We start from the raw sequence: 20,396 nt of genomic DNA on the forward strand, positions 1-20,396 counted from the left end.
CTAGGCAGGGGGTTGGACTAGAAGACCTCCAAGGTCCCTTCCAGCTCTGTTCTTCTATTCTAACAGAAAGTGGGCTGCATTTCAACTTGTGGCCGCTTCCCCAAAATTGCAAACAGCAGGAAAACTGTTGGGAAAAACAACATAAATCTGCACCCGTGCGTTTATCTGCGTGGGGAGAAACAACCCAGCCCCTTCTGCAAATATTGCTCCTGTGCCCGAGATTATTTCACAAAAAACTTTTATCTCGCTTTAATTTAATCTCGAGAAATTCTGCGCCGGTACCATTCCCACGCCCTGGTCTCCTCCCCACCCGCGCAGGCGCACTACATCACTCCGGCTTGCCTTTCCCCCCCCCCACTCTCCAACCCAACCTGTTTCCTCGCGCAAGCGCAGTCAGGTAGGAACGCAGCCCTCCCGCGCGCAGGCGCAAGAAGCGCTGCTCGCCCAGTGCGGAAAGGAGGCGTGGCGGGAGAAGAGGTCAGAGGGCGAGGCCTTCGGTCCCACCGCGCAGGCGCACTATACCACTGAAGAGGGGGAGGTTGCGCAGGCGCAGTGGCCCTTGTCCCAGAGCCGGGCCCTACTTGGCGACCGCGCCTTCCTGTCTTTGCCGTCGGTCGCTTCTCGAGGAGCGGAGCCGCGTTGACTGACCAGAGTCCGCGAGCCCCGCTTCCCTCAGGCCCGGGAGGTGAGTGAAGGCCGGGGGAGGGCGAAGGGGGGGTGCAGAGGTCTTCCTTAACGGATGGGGGGGGGGGGCGCGAACCCTCTTAGAGAGAATAAATGTATGTCAACCCCCCTCAAAATGCTATATTTTCATGGAAATGGGACCAAAATGATGCTCTTGGCTTTTAATAACGATCAGATGAGGAGCTACAGGCAGTCCTCGACTTACAACAGATCGTTTAGTGACCGAAGGTATAACAGCACTGAAAAAAAGGGGATTTGGGACCATTTTTCACGCTTAACGACCGTTTTTCACACTTACTGCATCCCCTCCCACGATCATGGGATTTCTATTCGGATATTTGACAACCAACTGTATTTACGACGGTCGTAGCATCCTGGCGCCCCCTGATTGACCTCATGGCGAGCTGAGTTAACGGGGAGGCCGCATTCGCTTAACGACCGCATGGCTCATTTAGTGGCCGCAGGGATTCCCCGAACAAGGATAGGGCGAGGAAAGTGGTAACATGGGGCGAAACTCCCTGGACAAATTTCTCACTGAACAACAGTGGGGGTCGTAAGTCGAATGTAATCCCTGCTCACATTCTATAAATGCTCTAAAAGCGGGAGTTTTTAAAAAAATAATCCGTCCAAATAAATAAATAAATAAACCTTTTGTGATCGGATCACTCTCTCTTTCCCCTTTTGATCGTGAAGTGGGCATCTTTAATCCTGATTTTCAGATCCACGGAAATAGGAGGACGGATGTCTTAATACATTGGAAAAGCTCTAGGAAGGCGATGTGCATGTTGGTGGTGTATTATATTAATTACGATAAGCCTCCCGGGAAAACCAAGCGAAAAATCATCCAAACCATTAAAAAAGCAAAAGTTAGAATATTTTGGATATGGGATGCGACACCCGGAAAAAAAATACGTCCTCCTTCCCTTCGTCATCCTCCATGGAAAGACTGAAGGCCAAGGAGGTCCAGGCAGAAGAAGAACAGGGCGGCTTCAAAATCTAAGGGACCCGTTTGAACAAAACTCAACAGGACTTTTTCGTGCTGCTGTTGATAAAAATAGGATCGCCAACATGATTGCCAACATCCAATGACGGTTTTGGCACAAGAAGAAGAAGAATTACTAATTGTAATGATAGGGTGTAGGAGAGGCCATCCATCTGTCAAGAGAAGTCCCAGCCCACGGAAGCTGAATTTTGTAAATAAAACCAACAAAGAGTTACAATCCTGTTTTGCAAAAGGGCTCGGCCAGAAAAGGACACTCCTGTAGTATTCTTGCCTTTCTCTTATCTAGAAAGTAGGCCAGCAAAAATATTTGCTGCTTTCTTTTTATGATCGGCACGAAGGTGAATTTCATTTTACTCCACTTTGTAGCGGAAAAATACAGAGTTAGGGGGAAAGAATGGACTTTTTTCAATCAACTGGTCGCCGTGGTCTCTATCCCTGAAGGCTAAGACAGAAATAGATAGATAGATCTATCTACACAGATAGAACTGCATCTCTGTTTTGATCTGAAGGACGAATAGAATAGAATAGAATTATTTAAAGCAATTTGTCTTTGGTGCATATGCTCTTAGTGTACATAAGGAGAATAAAATACATTCATCAAGAATAAAAAGACACAACACTTAGTGATAGAGTTAAGGTTAGTAAAAAGCTATCAAATCGTACTAGTAAGCAAATAAAACAATATAAATTGAAAGATACAAGCAACATGGTTATAGTCATAAGTGGGGAGAGATAGATACTAGGAAGGAAGAGAAGAATAATAGTAATACAATCTTAGTAAATAGTTTGACGGTATTGTGGGAATTAGTTGTTAAGCAGAGTGATGGCTTTCGAGGGAAAAAAATCTGCCTAATTGAAATGGAAATAAATGTAAAGTATGCATAGGGTACTGAATAAAATCCATTTTCTAGCATTGGGTAATCCTTTGAACCATAAATGAGTCCAAAGGGCACGGTCTGTGCAGCTTCCTGTCTGAGAAAGCAGATAGGCTGGGTCAGTTTTGGAGAGTCATTAGACGACAACCTGTTTTATCATTTCTCTGCCCTTATTATGGGCTCATTCCGGCGTATGAGAGTCATTGATTTGACGTATATATTAAGATGATTCTGTTTGCTTACATTTCCAGCCGTGTATCACCTCCGTGGACGGCTTGGGGCTATGCCAGCCAGTTCTCTTTCTCTGCTTTTGTGATTCTGACCTTGGGAAGGCAGGGTGCTCCTTCCTTTCTCAGTCCAAATTTAAAGAAGCCACTTGAACACCTTTTAAGGTTGCAGCACCTCTCTCCATTAACGCTTATGGTTTGACGTGTAAACAACTGGCTGATGGTTGGTTTATCTTCCGTTTAGACTTTGAAGATCCTTCTGCCAGAATGTCCCTACAACAGTTCTTACTTGAGCCAATCACCTGCCACGCCTGGAACCGGGATCGAACACGTGAGTGTCACCATGAGGGTTTGCTTTTTAAACTATGGTTTCAATAAACATTTACTTGATACTCTGCTGAAATCCCAGAGCTGCTAGTAACTAAGGTTCTAAGGCAGTGGTGCCAAACTCAACGCCAGGGGGCCAGATCTAGCCCATGGAGTGCTTAGATCCGGCCTGCGGGCCGTTCTGGACATCAAGCTGGGCACACCCACCCCACCATGCCCATCGCCCCCCCTGAGGTCAGACACAATCCTGATGCGGCCCACAATGAAGTCGAGTTTGACACCCCTGTTCTAGGTAGAAGATAATATTTGTGGAGGTGAGCTGTGACGTCCTTGGTGCTTGTGTGAGCGTGGGGCTTTCTTGCAGGCGTTTCATTACCAAACTAGGCAACAAAATCAGTGCACAGCCCTGGTGGTGTTACTCACCACAAGTTTGGCAATGAAATGTTTGCCAGAAGGCCCCCAAGCTCAGACAGCACCAAGGTCCCTCCCCACAGCTGTTGAAGCTTTTTTGTGAGGGACGGTTTGCAAAACAGAGTTGGGAAGATGTGTAGGCGGGGAAAGACAGAAGGCTGTTTAACTTCTTCACACTCTGCTGCTTTCCTCTTGACACGCCTCGAGTTCTTTGTTGCACGCTTCTGGTGTAAAGACAGGCCCGAAAAGTGTGCAAAAGGTGGAAAGCTTCCCCTTCTATCTTTCACAGCTGCACATTTTCCACTGGTTCAGGTTTATTCGTCAGTGTAATCCAGTTTTTTCCCTTGTGGCAATTCTTTTCACCAAGACATCTTCTGTTGAATTGAACTTTAGCATCAGCTTCTGTTTAGCATCTTTGGCTTCTTACCGTTGTGTTTTCATTTTATATTCATTTCTACGCGCCTTATGCAGTCTCTCCATTTGGGAAAAAATTACTTTTAAGAAAAGGATGAATGAATAATGTTTTCTAAACCTCTCCCTCCCTCCCTCCCACCCTCCCACCCTCTCTCTCCCTCTCTGTTTTTTGTTAACGCAAATCCAATGATTCTCTTGGCAGAGATCGCCATTAGCCCGAACAACCACGAAGTTCACATTTACAAGAAGAATGGGAACCAGTGGATGAAAGCTCATGAACTGAAGGAGCACAACGGACACATCACTGGTAAGAGCCGCATCAGATCGGGAAGCTCCTGTCTTGGGTGGGGTGGGTGGGGTGGGGGAAATCCTACACAACCTGCACAATTCTGAAGAAGATAACCTCCGATTTCCCTGGAGAGTAAAATGCCTCTTTTAAGCATTCCCTTCCTTTGGAAGGAATTCATTCTGGCGTGCCTTGTTCCTTCACCTTTCAAACCATGTAGAATAATAACAACAACAAGAACAATAAATCCCCACCCAATTTTTCCATTGGGAAACGTATCCATCGCTGGGCTGATGCATATCATTGGCATATGACTAATCCAACATTTATGGCCCATTTCATTGAGAAACGTTTGTCTTTTTCTTGCTCTTCCGAATTCCTGGTTAAACCGCTTTAGGGATTAAAAGAGGAGGTGTAGGGTGTACGCTTGTGTAAACGCGTACGACGATGGAAGAGAAATCTCGCGGGCTAAGAAAGAAAAACTTGGAAGACTTGGAAACATGGCCAAGGAGAAGCAGATGGGCATCTCAGTCTTATCTGGGAAAAGAGAGAGAGCGAATGAATTCACACATAAAACGACAGCTTCGGTTCAGTTTTGTTTTGAAGATTCGGCATTCCCGTTCCCTTTCTCTTGGCGTTCCACCCCATGAATGAAGCTCCATGGGAATCTCGTTTCCTTGGATCTCTCTGACAATTAGGGACTTGACATCTTAACAAATTGATGTTCAGTGCAGTAAATAGCCAAAGCAGACCAATCTAAGATGCCGCTGTGAAAGATTGGAACCCTAAAACAGTGTTTCTCAAGTATCAGGTGGATGGACTTCCAACTCCCAGCTGGTTGGGGGGAATTCTGGGAGTTGAAGTCCACGCACCTGAAACTTGCCAAGCTTGAGAAGCACAGGAATGATCTCAGAACAGTGGCCTTCAAAAGCTGAGCCCGTTGCCGTTAACGTACCTTTCACGCTTGCCGTTGGAAACGGGCCCTTTCTCTCCGTCACAGGCATCGACTGGGCCCCCAAGAGCGACCGCATTGTGACCTGCGGGGCTGATCGCAACGCTTACGTCTGGAGCCAGAAGGACGGCGTTTGGAAGCCGACTTTGGTCATCCTCCGGATCAACCGAGCAGCCACCTTTGTGAAATGGTCCCCTCTGGAGAACAAATTCGCGGTCGGAAGCGGCGCTCGGCTCATCTCCGTCTGCTATTTCGAATCTGAAAACGACTGGTGAGTGAGCGGGCTCCTCTCTTGCAAGGCTCATTCCACCGGCCTGGCAGCAAACTGGGTAATAGGGTTCCTGGCAGTGAATTCACTGCCAAGCTGTCAGCCTCTCGCTCTTTTACGTGACTTGAAAGAAAACAAACTCGGCCAGGAGTTTGTGGCTACGTTCCCAGAAAGATTAGCCAGCTCCTGTTGTGGCCCGCCAGCGGACAGCGGAGCTGGCAGCAGATTTGGAGGTTGGGAGGAAGATGGGCCAGTCCTAGAATCTGGGGAAGGCTCTGAGGAGGGCTCTGTGTCGGAGGCAGAGAGGGGGACAGAGCCGTCTGACAGTTATCAGCTGCCTTCAGAGTCAGACATCAGTGGGGCAGAAGAACAGCTGGAGCCTGTTCCCAGTGTGCGCATGCGCAGAGCTGCCAGACGAAGGGAACAGCTAAAGAACAGGGGTCAACTTGGGAGTAAGGCCACAGGTGTACGATGAATGGCCCCTCTCAGAGGAAATAAAAGAGGAGCGAAAGGGGAGTGGAGTTTGCAGGAGACAATCAGTTTGCTTAATTGGTTCGTGATTGTCCGAGACTCCTTGCCAATTTTTGCAGATATGGACCTGGCAGCTCTCCAAGCCAGAGAAGGTCTGTGACTGTAAATCCTCCCTTGAAAGACTTTGCTGGATGCAAAGGAGCAGAATTCAGAGTCAATTAATAAAAGGTTTTTTTTGTTGGGACCAGGAGTTTTCTTCATGCTCTTGGGAAGCCTCGGTCAGAACGGGGGGAAACTTTATGGACGTAGCAGCCAACTAGATTGGTATCATGAGGTCAGTTGTAGCGTTCAGACCCATTTTGCCACCCAGAGGGATTTGAAGGGCACCTTCAGTGTGTATTCAGCACCGTGGCTTAAAGAGAGTGATGCGAGGTGTCCTTTTCTATTTCCTAGGTGGGTGAGCAAGCACATCAAGAAGCCCATTCGTTCCACCGTCCTTAGTCTAGATTGGCACCCGAATAACGTCCTGCTGGCAGCTGGATCCTGTGATTTTAAATGCAGGTGAGAACGCTCATAGCTTTTACGAAATGGTATTCCGGTATTTCAGGGGCTGCCCCAAAGAAGAGGGGGGCCAAGCTACTTCCCAAAGCACCCGAATAGTGGGTGGAAACTAATCAAGGAGAGAAGCAACCTGGAACTAAGGAGAAATTTCCTGACAGTGAGAGCAATCAATCATTGGAACAGAACTTGCCTCTGGAAGCTGTAGGTCAGGGGTGTCCAAACTTGGGAACTTTAAGACTTGTGGACTTCAACTCCCAGAATTCCCCAGCCAGCAATTATCTTTCTCTGTGAAACAATTACAAAAGGCAGGAAACTCTGTCACATTTTCCTCTCAAGGACAAACTTGACTTTCGCTTCTCGCAGGGTGTTTTCAGCCTACATTAAGGAAGTGGACGAGAAGCCGGCCAGCACGCCTTGGGGCTCCAAAATGCCCTTCGGGCAGCTGATGGCTGAATTCGGAGGCACTGGCAGTGGCGGTTGGGTCCACAGTGTCAGTTTTTCGGCTAGCGGGAACCGTCTCGCCTGGGTCAGCCACGATAGCACCGTATCCGTTGCAGATGCCTCGAAAAACATGATGTGAGTAGCTGCGGCACTTCCCTGAATGGCTTCCGGTGCGGTGGGTCCGGCTGTTTTGCCTGCCCACAAAGAGGGTCCCCCAATTCTAAAGAAGGAGTCCATTTAACCTCAGGCATCATTTAGACTCAGTGGCTAAGACGCTGAGCTTGTCGATCAGAAAGGTCGGCGGTTCAAATCCCTAGCGCCGCATAACGGAGTGAGCTCCCGTGACTTGTCCCGGCTTCTGCTAACCTAGCAGTTCGAAAGCACGTAACAAATGAAAGTAGAAAAATAGGGACCACCTTTGGTGGGAAGGTAACAGCGTTCTGTCTGCCTTCGGCGTTTAGTCACGCCAGCCTCATGACCACGGAGACGTCTTCGGACAGTGCTGGCTCTTTGGCTTTGAAATGGAGATGATCATCGCGCCCTAGAGTCGGGAACGACTAGCAAATATATGGAAGGGGAACTTTTACCTTTATCTAGCTTACATTGCAAACAATAGCAATCAGTTAGGCTTATATATGGCTTTACAACACTCTTTGGGTGATTTACAATGTTAGGCTAATTGCCCCTAACAATCTGGGTCCTCATTTTACCAACCTCGGAAGGAGGGAAGGCTGAGTCTACCTTGAGCCCTGTCAGGACCGATCTCCAGGCAGTGGGCAGAGTTTGCCCCCAATCCTTCACTTTAACCACTGCGCCACCAGGGCTCAGGAATTGAGATGTGGCTTCGTAGTTTGCGATCGACCTAATGGATGAGGTGGATCGTTTTACACAGTGCAAACAACGGACACAATTTTGTTGCGATGCTACCTTCTTAACTGTTCTCGTGTTTTAGGCTCTCCCAGCTGAAAACCGAGTTTCTCCCCTTGCTGAGCGTATCCTTCGTCTCGGAGAACAGCGTGGTGGCTGCTGTAAGTGTCTTTGCTTAGTTTTGGAAGCTCTTGAGAGCTGGGGAATTCTGGGAGGAGGAGGAGGAGTCTTCACCCCCCCCCCCGTGTCTTCCAGCGGTCAGGCGCGAGAAACGCCGATCCAAAGCCCCGATGCGCTGTTTCCTTCTTCCAGGGCCACGATTGCTGCCCGATGCTCTTCAACTGTGACGACCGCGGAGCCCTCAACTTTGTCTCGAAGCTTGACATTCCTAAGCAGAGCATTCAGCGCAACGTTTCGGCCATGGAGCGTTTCCGCAACATGGACAAGAGAGCCACTACGGAAGACCGCCATGCTACACTGGACACCCTGCACCAGAACAGCATTACGTGAGTTACCATTGGGTACATTTGCCATCACTGTCGTAAGTGGTTTACAAACCACATAATAAAACAGTACCAAAACGTGACTCAAGGCATAGATTAAAAAAAGTACAATCAAAACAAGTGTACAATTTCTTCTGAGTCTAATGCCGGTTTCATTCTCCTCCTCCTCTTGCAGTCAAGTGCCTATTTTTTAAAAATTATTTTTCCCCTTCTACAGCACCTTACAGTCATCATATCAACATTATTATGCCATCACACCTGTACATGTATATATTATTGCGCTTCTATGTTTACACATCTTTATACACACATATACACTATATTGCCAAACGTATTTGCTCACAACTGAGTCTGATTATGTGGATGGGTGAGCGAATACTTTTGGCAATATAGTGTATATATAGTTTTTTGGCTTAATTAATTTTATTCCTGTTTTGCAGCCATTTGTACCAAATTTCATAATATTCGGACTCTTATTTATCTTTTTATTTTAGTGTTAATTTGTCCATCTCTGCACAGCAGATGTGTTAATATGCACTTTTTCTTTGTATATTTCCTTTTGATTATTCCCAGCGGAAAGATTTCGGGTTTGTATTTTATCTGTTCTCCTGTAATTTTTTGCACCCATTTCCAAATTTTTGTCTAGTCAAGTGTCTATTTATGAAGTGGACAAGCAAGATTGTCGCAAGTTTTGCACCACTGGTATTGACGGAGCCATGACCATCTGGGACTTCAAGGTATGTTTCTCTCTCTCTCTCTCTCTCTCTCTCTCTCTCTCTCTCTCTCTCTCACACACACAAACACAAACACAAACACAAACACAAACACACAAACAGAAGGCTTCTCCTTGATGGATTATGCCAGCCAACCCTATGGTTGATGTAATGTTTGCCAGCTCCTCTGTTAATTGTGTAGGAGAAGGAGGAGAGAGGGTGGAGCCAAGAGAGGAATTAGCCTAGAATCTGGACAGTCCCAAAAATGAGCTAAAGCCACTTCAATGGGGCGAAAACTCAATAGACGCTTCGCTCAGCAACACAAACTCATGGGCTCGGTGGCGGTCATAAAGTCGAGGACTTTGCCAGCTCCTCTGTTAATTGTGTAGGAGAAGGAGGAGAGAGGGTGGAGCCAAGAGAGGAATTAGCCTATAATCTGGTCGCTACCACAAAATGAGCTGAACCCGCTTCAATGGGGTGAAAACTCAATAGACGCTTCGCTCAGCAACACAAACTCTGGGGTTCGCTGGCGGTCGTAAAGTCGAGGACCGTCTGTACGGCCTCCTAGATTTCCGTAGAGCTGTGGTTGGCTTCGGTTGTCGCGGTGACTTAACCTGCTTCCTTATTTCTTTTCTTCCCCCCCCCCCCCCCTCTAGACTTTGGAGTCCTCCATCCAGGGTCTACGGATAATGTAGAACGGATTCTTGGTTCTCTAGCAAGACAGCCTCTTCTGAAGCCTGCACAGACTTGAAAAGACAGGGTGAAGATGGATCACACTTTTTTGTTTGTTTTCTAAAGCACTGAAAAACGACGACTTGGTGAAATATTTCCACACCCACCCCGTTTTCCCTCCCCCTCCCCTTTGGTGATATATATATTGATCTGCCAATCAGCTGTGATCGTAGTATATATTTTGGGTTTGTGGGTTCCTTGTTTTCTTTTAAATTGTCCTTGGTTGTTGTTGTTTTTTTTTATCCCCTCCTTTTACCAAAGCTGCTCCTTAAAATAGTTTATTGCAGGAAGTATGGAACACTAACTTAAACCTGGGGGAGTTCTATGTTCAGCTTGTCTGCTAGAAAATAATTAAAATTAAAACAAACAAACAAAAAAGCATCTTGCTATGTCTCGGTTCTTTCGGCCATATCAGACGGGGGGAATTCGCTGGAGAAATCAAATTAAATTGGGAAGAGTTCACCAATGCACAGAGTAGGAGGAATAAATGGGGTGAATTAGAAATTCAAGTAAATGAGGGCAGATACGATATTGTTGCCATTACAGAAACTTGGTGGGATGAAACCCACAAATGGAACATACAGCTAGAAGGATTTAAATTATTTAAAAGAAATAGACCACGTAAAAGAGGAGGTGGAGTTGCACTACATATAAGAAATAACTACATCTCTGCAGAAATAGAGCACAACAATGATGAGAACTGTCTTGAATGCATGTGGGATAGTTGGATTGCCATTTGCCTGAAACGGTATAGGGTTTCCTGCCTGAGCAGGGGCTTGGACTAGAAGACCTCCGAGGTCCCTTGCAGCTCTATTCTATTTTACGTCTTCAGTGGAAGAAAATCACGCCCGCCACTCTTCAGTCTCAACTTGGACCATTAACTTTAAACTTTAACTTTTATTTAATTTATAAACCGTGCCCTCTCCCAGAAGGGACTCGGGGCAGTGTACAGTCATATTAAAAAACAATATACAATATTATTGCTTGTGGCTTCTTTACCCTCTTTTTCACAATTCTGACACACACACACACACACACCGGGGCCATCCATGAGTGACAGGATGACTTTATTTCTGGATGGAAGGGTTGAGATTGCTGCTCAGGGGACTTTCCCCCTTTCCAATGGGGGGATGATGATATGCCATGAAGTCACCAAGCGGCCAGCAACCTCTAAAACATTTCATTGTTTAGAGCAGGGGTCCCCAACGTTTGGGACCACAGGGACCACTAAATTCATCATTTTAAATCCCGTGGACCGCTTAATAGGATCTGCCTAATGACTGGCTGGGTGGGCGTGGCAAGGTGGTCATGTGATTGGGTGGGTATGGCCAACTTGGTATCACTCACGTTGAGGGGCATCTCGCCTGCATCTACTCGCCCCTTCCCTCCCAGCCACTCCTCGCCTGCCCACCCGGGCTCCTTAGGGTCCCAACAGGAAGCAGTTGCTGGAGCTAAGAAGCCCCCAGGAGAAAGAGTTGGCCAAACAGCTCAGCTCAAATTGGATCTGACCAAGAAGGAGGCTCAGCAGAAGCACCTCACTGAGGTCTACAAGCATAGGCTTTCCAAGCAGAGGGAAGACCTGTGGGAGTGCAAGGCCAGGGACCGGCGCCTGGAGGCTCAGAGGGCTGAGATGGTCAGCCAGTTCCAGGCCATGATGCAGTCCCACTGGAACGAGGCCCTCTGGCTCTTTGCCACCAGCGGCGCTTCCCTCCAGCCTTCGGCCAAAGCCCCCCACCAGGAAGCTGAAGCAGACCCCAAGTCGGAATCTGTGCCCCCTCCGACCTGCACAAAAAGACCCCGAAGGGGGAGACTCTGCAGCCACACAAATGTTCATTGCACATCTCTGTCCCAGGGGCCATAATTTGAGGATCCCTGATTTAGTGCAATGTAAAAAATGGAAATAATTTGTCTACAGACCACCAAAATTTTCTCACGGACCACCAGTTGGTGACCGCTGGTTTAGATGATTTTGCAGCCCCACCTACCTTCCTGCATCATCTAAAGCTGTAAGCTTACTCCTCCTTCACTGCACAAAACATTGCACACACGCACACACACAGAGGGAATTTCCCAACCCCCAAGCAAGGAAGTGGTTTAAGTTTCTCGCCCCCGCCGAGAGGGAAGCCTGCCTCCCAGCCTGGCCTCTCCACTTCTTCCTTCATTTCCTCCTGAGCTGGCTCGGCGGCGGAGGGCTGTTCATGTCGACTGCCCAGAGTCCGTGAACAAGCCATTCTGCTTCTCCTCCTCTCAACGGGAAGGTCTCGAGAGCTTCGTCTTTTCCATCCCAGGTCAGTCCCTGAGATGCTCCTTCCCAAAAGCAGAGGACAACCCAAAGAGATTCTCTTTTAGTTGTCTTCTTCTCTCTTGGCTAACTTTCTGGCGAAGGAACTTATTTCCTGAGAGTGAGAACAACGAATCAGTGGCACAACTTGCCTCCAGAAGTTGTGAATGCTCCAACACTGGAAGTCTTTAAGAAGATGTTGGATAGCCATTTGTCTGAAGTGGTGTAGGGTTTTCTGCCTGGGCGGGGGGTTGGACTAGAAGACCTCCAAGGTCCCTTCCAACTCTGTTCTTCTATTCTAAGGCATTTTCTCTCTCTCAAGGGATGGCAGGGGTCCAAATTTAGGAGTGAAAAACTGGTTTGACTCACCTTCCCTCCTTAGCCCCCCCCTCCTGTCCTATCCTCCTCCTCCTCCTCCTCCTCCTCCTCCCTTTCATGTCCTTCTGGCAGCACTTTGAGGAAGTTTAGTTTTTTTTCTTTTTCTTTCCACCCACTGAAGTTTCTCTCCAGCCAGCGCTTGGCTTCCCTTGGTGTTTTCCATCGATACAACTCCTCAAAAGTCCGTTCACACACACACACACACACACACACACACACACAATTGTGGTTCCTCCAACGATGATCTGCAGAGCAAGCGATGTGTCTCCTCGGGAGTGTGCTCAGATCTCCAGCAAAAGAGTTTTGGGGGCATTTCTTCAACCTTTGGCATAGTGAGTTTTTTGTCTGGTTTTTTTTTTTTTTTTTTTTTTAGAAAGGAGTCCGGTGGGTGGGGCAGAAGTTTCTGGATTCGGAGTTCGCTTGCAAGGCAAAATTATATTTTTTCCATCCGAGGAAGTAGACTTGTTATTTTTAGATTTCTCTCTCTCCCCCCCCCCCACTTGCAAGATCCTGCAAGATTACCAAATAGAACTAATTTAGCTCCAATTTAGTGCTGACCATTGGTTAACTTGTGTATAAGAGCAACCAGGATGATGAAGGGACTGGAGACTAAAACCTACGATGAACGGTTGCAGGAACTGGGCATGGCTAGTCAAGTGAAGAGAAGGACCAGGGGAGACAGGATAGCAGCCTTCCAATATTTGAGGGGCTGCCACAAGAGAAGAGTTAGGGGGTCAAGCTATTTTCCATTGAAGGCCAGACAAGGAACAATGGATGGAAACTGACCAAGGAGAGATTCAATCTGGAAACAAGGAGGAATTTCCTGACAGTGAGAACAATCCAATGAAGGGACAAGAAGTTGCCTTCAGAGGTTGTGGGAGCTTCATCCCTGGAGGCTTTCAAGAAGAGACTGGACTGCCCTCTGTCAGAAATGGTGTAGGCTCTCCTGCTTGGGCGGGAAGGTTGGACTAGATGACCTACAAGGTCCCTTCCTACTCTGTTCATCTGTTTTTTTTTAAATCTGATTTTAACTATTCTGAACTAATGAAAAAGAGCTGCAACACGTATCCTGCACATTAAGTTTGTAGTTCGTAATTGGCTATGGCTAAGATTCTGATCAAATGACTTTGTGCATTGCTGAACCTTAAATCTGAACAAATACCCCTGAGCTAATTGATAATCGGAAGCTCCTGGGTTACCTTTCCATACAGGTAAGAAGTGTAGTCTTTTTTTTTCAAGTTTTATTTTTTCCTTTCCATTCACAAATATACCTTCTCATAGAAACTATTAACATTTATCTGTTGACTTCTAGCATTGATCACAATCTGCTTAAAAATATAAAAAACACAATTGGGATTGCTTTCCTGCCACCCTGCATCTCCATCTTATTTTGCAACCATCTTACTCCTTCCTTCCCTTCTTCCCAACCTCCCTTCCCTACCTTCTTCTTTCCTCCTCTCCTTCCTCTTTTCTTCTTCCCCTCCCTCTCCCTTACTCCCCCTCTCTTCTTCTCCTTCTTCCCCTCTCTCGTACTCTCATTTCCCTTCCTCTCCTTTACTCTTTCTTCTTTTGCCTCTTCTTCCCTCCTCCAGGTAAGAAGTGTAGTGAGAGGCAGTGAATAACCTCAGAGGGGTGACTAATCCATCCCCCCCTCCCTCTTTTATGTCCCAACCCATCCCCATGTAATCGACCCTAACTGACCTTTACGCTATCATGTTCAGGCGTGAAAAACAGAGGCAAGCTTTGTAAATAGGGCTTAATCCATAAAACCTTTCTCCCTGTTATATAAAAAAAACCATCACCCTGTTATCATCCTTGCTATCCAATGTGAACTCTCAACCACCAAAAGATTTACTTGCATTCTGGCATTTTGGATTACGGTCTCCCGTATGGCTTGAAAGGCAAGGAAGTAAATAGCTTGGGGGTGGGGTGGGGGGGAGTACAGGAAAACGGAAATATTTCTTAACCAAGAACAATTTGGTAATACCATATAAGGCCAAAAGCAGGCAGATCTCAGAGAGAGGAAGGGCAGAGGCAGATGTCGACAGCAGTCCCCAAGGTTGAATTTCTTCCTCACGTGGCTCAGCCTGATGGTTTTTATTCTGCTTTCGAACTAAAGCAGCCAAGTAGCTGGATCGAAACATTTTACAGGACTAATCATCATAGACAGTAGATGTACTCAACCGTAAGTTAAAGGTAAAGGTGTCCCTCACACATATGTGCTAGTCATTCCTGACTCTAGGGGGCGGTGCTCATCTCCGTTTCAAAGCTGAAGAGCCAGCACTGTCCGAAGACGTCTCCGTGGTCATGTGGCCGGCATGACTAAATGCAGAAGGCGCATGGAACGCTGTTCCCTTCCCAACAAAGGTGGTCCCTGTTTTTCTACTTGCATTTTTTTACGTGCTTTCGAACTGCTAGGTTGGCAGAAGCTGGGACAAGTCACGGGAGCTACTTGTTACTTGTTGTTGAAGTCGTTTTTTCTGCAGTCGAGTTTGGAGTGGTTACCTTGAGTTTGTATCTACTGTTTGCCCGTATATTGTTTGGGTTGAATCCGAAGTAGTCGTTGACAGGTAGGACATTATAGCAGACAATTTTGTGTACTAAGCTTTCTAAAGCTAAACTGTTTTTTCTTGCTGAGCAGGTTAAAAAACCATGGCTTATCAAAGCTTCCTGCTGGAACCCATCACCTGCCATGCCTGGAACAAGGACCGAAGTCGTAAGTCTACCTTTTCAAAGGGTTTTTCAGCTCCTGAACAAGAATTGTGCCAATTAGCAATTATTAACTTTACAGGAGAAAGATAAAAGATAAGTTTGGACTAGAAGACCTCCAAGGTGCCTTCCATCTTTTCTCTTCTCTTCTCTTCTCTTCTCAACTCTTTATTCTATTGTATTCTACTCTACTCTACTCTACTCTACTCTACTCTACTCTATTATATTTCTACTCTATTCTTTATTCTATTCTATTCTACTATATTATATTTCTACTCTATTCTTTACTCTACTCTACTCTACTCTATTATATTTCTACTCTATTCTTTATTCTATTCTATTCTACTATATTATATTTCTACTCTATTCTTTACTCTACTCTACTCTATTATATTTCTACTCTATTCTTTATTCTATTCTATTCTACTATATTATATTTCTACTCTATTCTTTACTCTACTCTACTCTACTCTATTATATTTCTACTCTATTCTTTATTGTATTCTATTCTATTCTACTATATTATATTTCTACTCTATTCTTTATTCTACTCTGCTCTACTCTACTCTACTCAACTCAACTCAACTCAACTCAACTCTATTATATTTCTACTTTATTCTATTCTATTGAGGAATTCTGGGAGTTGAAGTCCACAAGTCATAAAGTTGCCATGGTTGGAGACCCCTGCTCTAGCCTATCCACGGGGCTCCCTGGGGGGTTCTAGAATTCATCTACTCCATCCATCTGTATCTCCATGTAAGATCTGCAAGCGTAGAATCCCTCACAAGGGGCTGAGGGAGGGAGAGCCATTCTCTGCTCCACAGCTATTAGAAAGCTTCTCCTATCACGAGCCCACTTCCTCTTCCTTTGGAATTTCCACCCCATTCATTCCACACTGACTCCCCGAGAAGGAGGATAAGGCTGCTTTCTCTTCTGCATAGCTGAATTGGGGAATATGCCAGCCATCTGATAATAAAGAGCCATTTATCTGCAAATGCTTTCTTTTTTTTTGAGTGTTTCTTTTTTGTGTTGTTGAAAAAAACACCACTGCAAAAAAGACTAAGGTTAGGACAAAGCCAGCTTTGATGGGTTCCGTGGTTTTTGTCTGTTTATTCCTGGTTTTTTTTGTTATGGTCGTTTGATAAAATAGGTCAGGATCAGGGGTGAAATTCAGTAGGTTCTGACGGGTTCTGGAGAACCGGTAACATAAATTTTGAGTAGTTCGGAGAATTGGCAAATACCACCTCTGGCTGGCCCCAGAGTGGGGAGGGAATGGGGATTTTGCAGTATCCTTCCCTTGGAGTGAGGAGGGAATGGAGATTTTGCAATATCCTTCCCTTGGAGTGAGGAGGGAATGGGGATTTTGCAATATCCTTCTCCTGGAGTGAGGAGGGAATGGGGATTTTGTAATATCCTTCCCCTGGAGTGAGGAGGGAATGGGGATTTTGCAATATCTTCCCTTGGAGTGAGGAGGGAATGGAGATTTTGCAATATCCTTCCCTTGGAGTGAGGAGGGAATGGGGATTTTGCAATATCCTTCTCCTGGAGTGAGGAGGGAATGGGGATTTTGCAGTATCCTTCCCCTGCCATGGCCACCAAGCCACGCCTGCAGAACTGGTAGTAAAAAAAAATTGAATTTCACCACTGGCCTGGATGTCTCTTGATGTTGACGCGTTTCCCGAGCTGGTTTTGCAAAATCGGTCCATATTCTTTCTCGCAGAACTCGCCATCTCCCCCAACAATCATGAAGTCCACATCTACAAGAAGAGTGGCTCCAAGTGGGACAAAATCCACGAGCTGAAGGAACACAACGGGCAAGTGACAGGTGAGGACAACTGAGCCCCCACTAGCTGGAAGGAGGCGAGGGAAAGAAGGATGCTCCTTCCGGCACTGGACACCTTGCCCAGGTAGACCTGGAAGTTGTAGACACACCTGCAGGGGATTTTGAGAAAAGGTGAGAATGTTCTGATCTAGGCTTCCTTAGAAAGCAAGAAGCAAAGTCTTGGTCCCTGCAAAACCTCTGTTATTTACACGACTGTGGATTCCTTTCCTTCACAGGCAGCAAGGCTTAGCAAATTCCATCTTTCAAAGGAATGTTTATCCACACGAACCTTATCTCGTTTGGAGAGCTGCCAGATAATTTGTTTCCAAACGCAGGGCAAGGCAAAACTTGGCACAGAGTTTCTTATAGTCACAAACAGAACTTTCCAAACAGAAGGAACGAATTGTTTCCTGCAAAAGCCCCCTCCCCATTCGCTCCTCTTTTGTTTCCTATGGGAGGGGCCAATCACCTCCAAGGTGTGGCTTTACTCCTAAGTCGACCCTGCTTTCTTAGTTGTTCTTGTCTTCTGGCAGTTCTGCCCATGCGCACACTGGGAACAGGCTCCAGCTGTTCCTCTGCCTCACTGCTGTCTAGCTCCCACTCTGCCTCCGACGCAGAGCCTTCCTCTGAGCTTTCCTCAGCCCCCAGGACTGGCCCATGTTCCTCCTCAACCTCCTCACTGTGACTCTGCTGCCAGCTCCATTGGCTGCGAGCGGGCCACAGCAGAGGGGTCAACAGGATATTTAAATCAGAAGAGAACACCTTTTTTGGAAACCTTTCTCCCATCCCTTTTTAATGGTCACAAACTAGAGAACCCCAACCCAACCATCAGGTCCTGAAATCAGTAGGACAAAACTTAGAAGAACTCTACCCACATCTGGCTTCAACCGATCTCCTTGACAGGCATCGACTGGGCCCCCGACAGCAACCGGATCGTGAGCTGCGGGACAGACCGCAATGCCTACGTCTGGACCCTGAAGAACGACGTTTGGAAGCCCACCTTGGTCATCCTCCGGATCAACCGCGCCGCCTGTTGTGTGAAGTGGTCCCCGAAAGAGAACAAGTTTGCGGTGGGCAGTGGCTCCCGGAGGATCTCCATCTGCTACTTCGAGCAAGAGAACGATTGGTGCGTCTTAGCAAATGCAAGAAGGGTGGGTGGGGCTGGGCAGGTGGGTGGGAGGCTTATCCTTTTAATCCAAAGTTATGGGGCAAAACAGAATGACAAATACCATATTTTTTGGAGTATAAGACGCACCTTTCCCCTCTCCCCCAAATAAAGAGGGTGAAAATCTGGGTGCGTCTTATACACTGAATACAGCCATTTTTGGCTTCCGAAACTGCGCCCCCTTCACAAAAATGGATGTGGCATAGCCTTTAGGAGGCCTGCAAATTGCTCCCGGGGAGGACAAAAATGAGAGAAAAATGGGCCACATGTCTGGCTGGAGAATTCTGGGAGTTGGAGTCCAAAGGTCTTAGAAGTTGGATAGCCCTAAAATGGACGGCTCCTTAAATCTTCAAAATGCAACCAAAACTGTTGAGAGATCACTCCATGAATCAAGGCTGGGGGTTTCAGCTTCCCTCTCCGACTTTTCCTAGGTGGGTCTGTAAGCACATCAAGAAGCCGATTCGGTCAACCATCCTCTGCCTGGACTGGCATCCAAACAACGTTCTCCTGGCAGCGGGATCCTGTGACTTCAAGTGCAGGTGGGCCGTCTGGATGGATGGGCTAAGAGTTTGAACAATTTCAATAGTCCCAGCCGGATGGAATTGCGGAACGGGGTGGTAGGAGTGGGGCTGCTGTTAGACAAGGGTATTTTATATGACTACTAACCCATAACCCTGCGTTGCTCAAGTTATTTATTTATAGGGGGGGAATATCCGGACCAAACGTCATTTCTAAATGTTGGATTTTCCCCCTTACCAGAGGGAGCCCCCCCCCCTTGTGGAGTACTGTGAAGCCGTTACCACGGCAACTCCACCGCGCTGCACAGAAGAAGCCATTTTACTGCAGTACGGTAGAATCCATTTTAGGGCACAACAGGCTGCATCGTAACAGAACACACACACACCCGAGGGGTGTTAGGGGTGTCTTACTCCCCACAGTATTCTTTTCCAGAGAGTAAGCCATCTGTGTACCAAGTCTGGTTGAAATTGCTTGAAGCATTCCAGAGTTATGCTGGAACATACACACACACAGCCATTTATACTACACACACACACACACAGATTATGTGCCATCAAGTAGGTTGTGACTCTTGGTGGCCACCTAAATAATCTTCTCCAGAACTATCTGTCCTATGTTATGATGGAAGATGGATAATATAAACTTGTTATGAAGTCTTCTTCTCCACCTGTTGCGTACTAATTGATGTGATTATGGATTTCGTTAAAATAGCGCCTTCTCAGTTGAGTGTTGGAGAGTCCTCTGCATTCCCCCCACCTCCTTTCCATCCTCTGCTTTGTTTTCCTCCTTTCCATCCACCCTTCAGGATTTTCTCAGCCTACATTAAAGAGGTGGAAGAGCGGCCAGCACCTACTCCTTGGGGATCTAAGATGACGTTCGGGGAGCTCATGTTTGAGTCGAAGAGTAGTTCCAGCTGGGTGCACAGCATCTGCTTTTCGGAGAGTGGCAACCGTCTGGCCTGGGTGGGCCACGACAGCACCATCTGCCTGGCAGATGCCAACAAGAAAATGGCGTAAGTAGGATGGTGAGGAACGGGGTGGGTGGGAAGAAATTGGAGGGAGGTTGATGGAGCGTCATGGGAAGAGGAAGATCCTTGAGTAACAAGAGGAAGAGCCACAATTAGGACACTAGTCAAGGAAAAGAAAGCTGGGGGTGAAATATACCGTATTCTTCAGAGTATAAGACACACCTAAAAGAGGCTGAAAATTTGGGTGCGTCTTATACTCCGAATGTAGCTTTCTAGAAGCTTTTTTTCAGTCCTAATGAGGCACTAGCAAGTGAAGCAATCTTCCGGGCTTCCCCTGTTTTCCTCATTGCTTCTCTGACAATTAGCTGTGCTTTAGAAGCTGTTTTTTAATCCCCAAGTAGGGGATAAAAAGCCTGTGCGTGTGCACTTAAAACCAGCAAACTTATGTGGTGAAGCTGACCAGATTAAAGATGCTAGCCACTTGAATACTTGGTAGAATATAATAGAATAGGAGGAATATAATAGAATAGGAATAGGAATAGAATAGGAAGAATATAATAGGAATGGAATGGAATAGAAATAGAAATGAATAGAATAGAATAAACAGAGTTGGAAGGGACCTTGGAGGTCTTCTAGTCCAACCTCCTGCCTAGGCAGGAAACCCTACACCACTTCAGACAAATGGTTATCCATCATCTTGCTAAAAACGTCCAGTGTTGGAGCATTCACAACTTCTGGAGGCAAGTTGGTAGGCAGAATTCTTTTTTTCCTGTTTTCCTCCCCCAAAACTAAGGTGCGTCTTATACTCCGGTGCGTCTTG

General features: G+C 46.6%; 2 protein-coding genes across 2 annotated transcripts in view; both read left to right on the forward strand.

The window, feature by feature from the left end:
- The first annotated feature begins 500 nt into the window (after positions 1–500).
- On the forward strand, positions 501–10,113 carry ARPC1A (actin related protein 2/3 complex subunit 1A). The gene is made up of 10 exons (XM_081965782.1): positions 501–685; positions 3,034–3,120; positions 4,144–4,248; positions 5,228–5,450; positions 6,372–6,479; positions 6,843–7,055; positions 7,873–7,948; positions 8,100–8,293; positions 8,937–9,027; positions 9,660–10,113. The coding sequence occupies exons 2-10, from the start codon at positions 3,057–3,059 to the stop codon at positions 9,696–9,698; spliced, it is 1,113 nt and encodes a 370-aa protein (XP_081821908.1). The 5' UTR covers positions 501–685; positions 3,034–3,056; the 3' UTR covers positions 9,699–10,113.
- A 1,726-nt stretch (positions 10,114–11,839) lies between these two features.
- Positions 11,840–20,396, forward strand: part of LOC309398522 (actin-related protein 2/3 complex subunit 1B-like) — a 10,022-nt gene continuing 1,465 nt past the window's right edge. Inside the window, exons 1-7 of the mRNA XM_081965488.1 lie at positions 11,840–12,023; positions 15,036–15,110; positions 16,824–16,928; positions 17,829–18,051; positions 18,522–18,629; positions 19,415–19,621; positions 19,942–19,957. Coding sequence (XP_081821614.1) covers positions 15,047–15,110; positions 16,824–16,928; positions 17,829–18,051; positions 18,522–18,629; positions 19,415–19,621; positions 19,942–19,957 — 723 coding nt within the window. The 5' untranslated portion in view covers positions 11,840–12,023; positions 15,036–15,046. The remainder of the gene's footprint in view (positions 12,024–15,035; positions 15,111–16,823; positions 16,929–17,828; positions 18,052–18,521; positions 18,630–19,414; positions 19,622–19,941; positions 19,958–20,396) is intronic.

Source organism: Natrix helvetica (assembly GCF_964273705.1).
Source record: "Natrix helvetica genome assembly, chromosome: 13".
NCBI lineage: Eukaryota > Metazoa > Chordata > Lepidosauria > Squamata > Natricidae > Natrix > Natrix helvetica.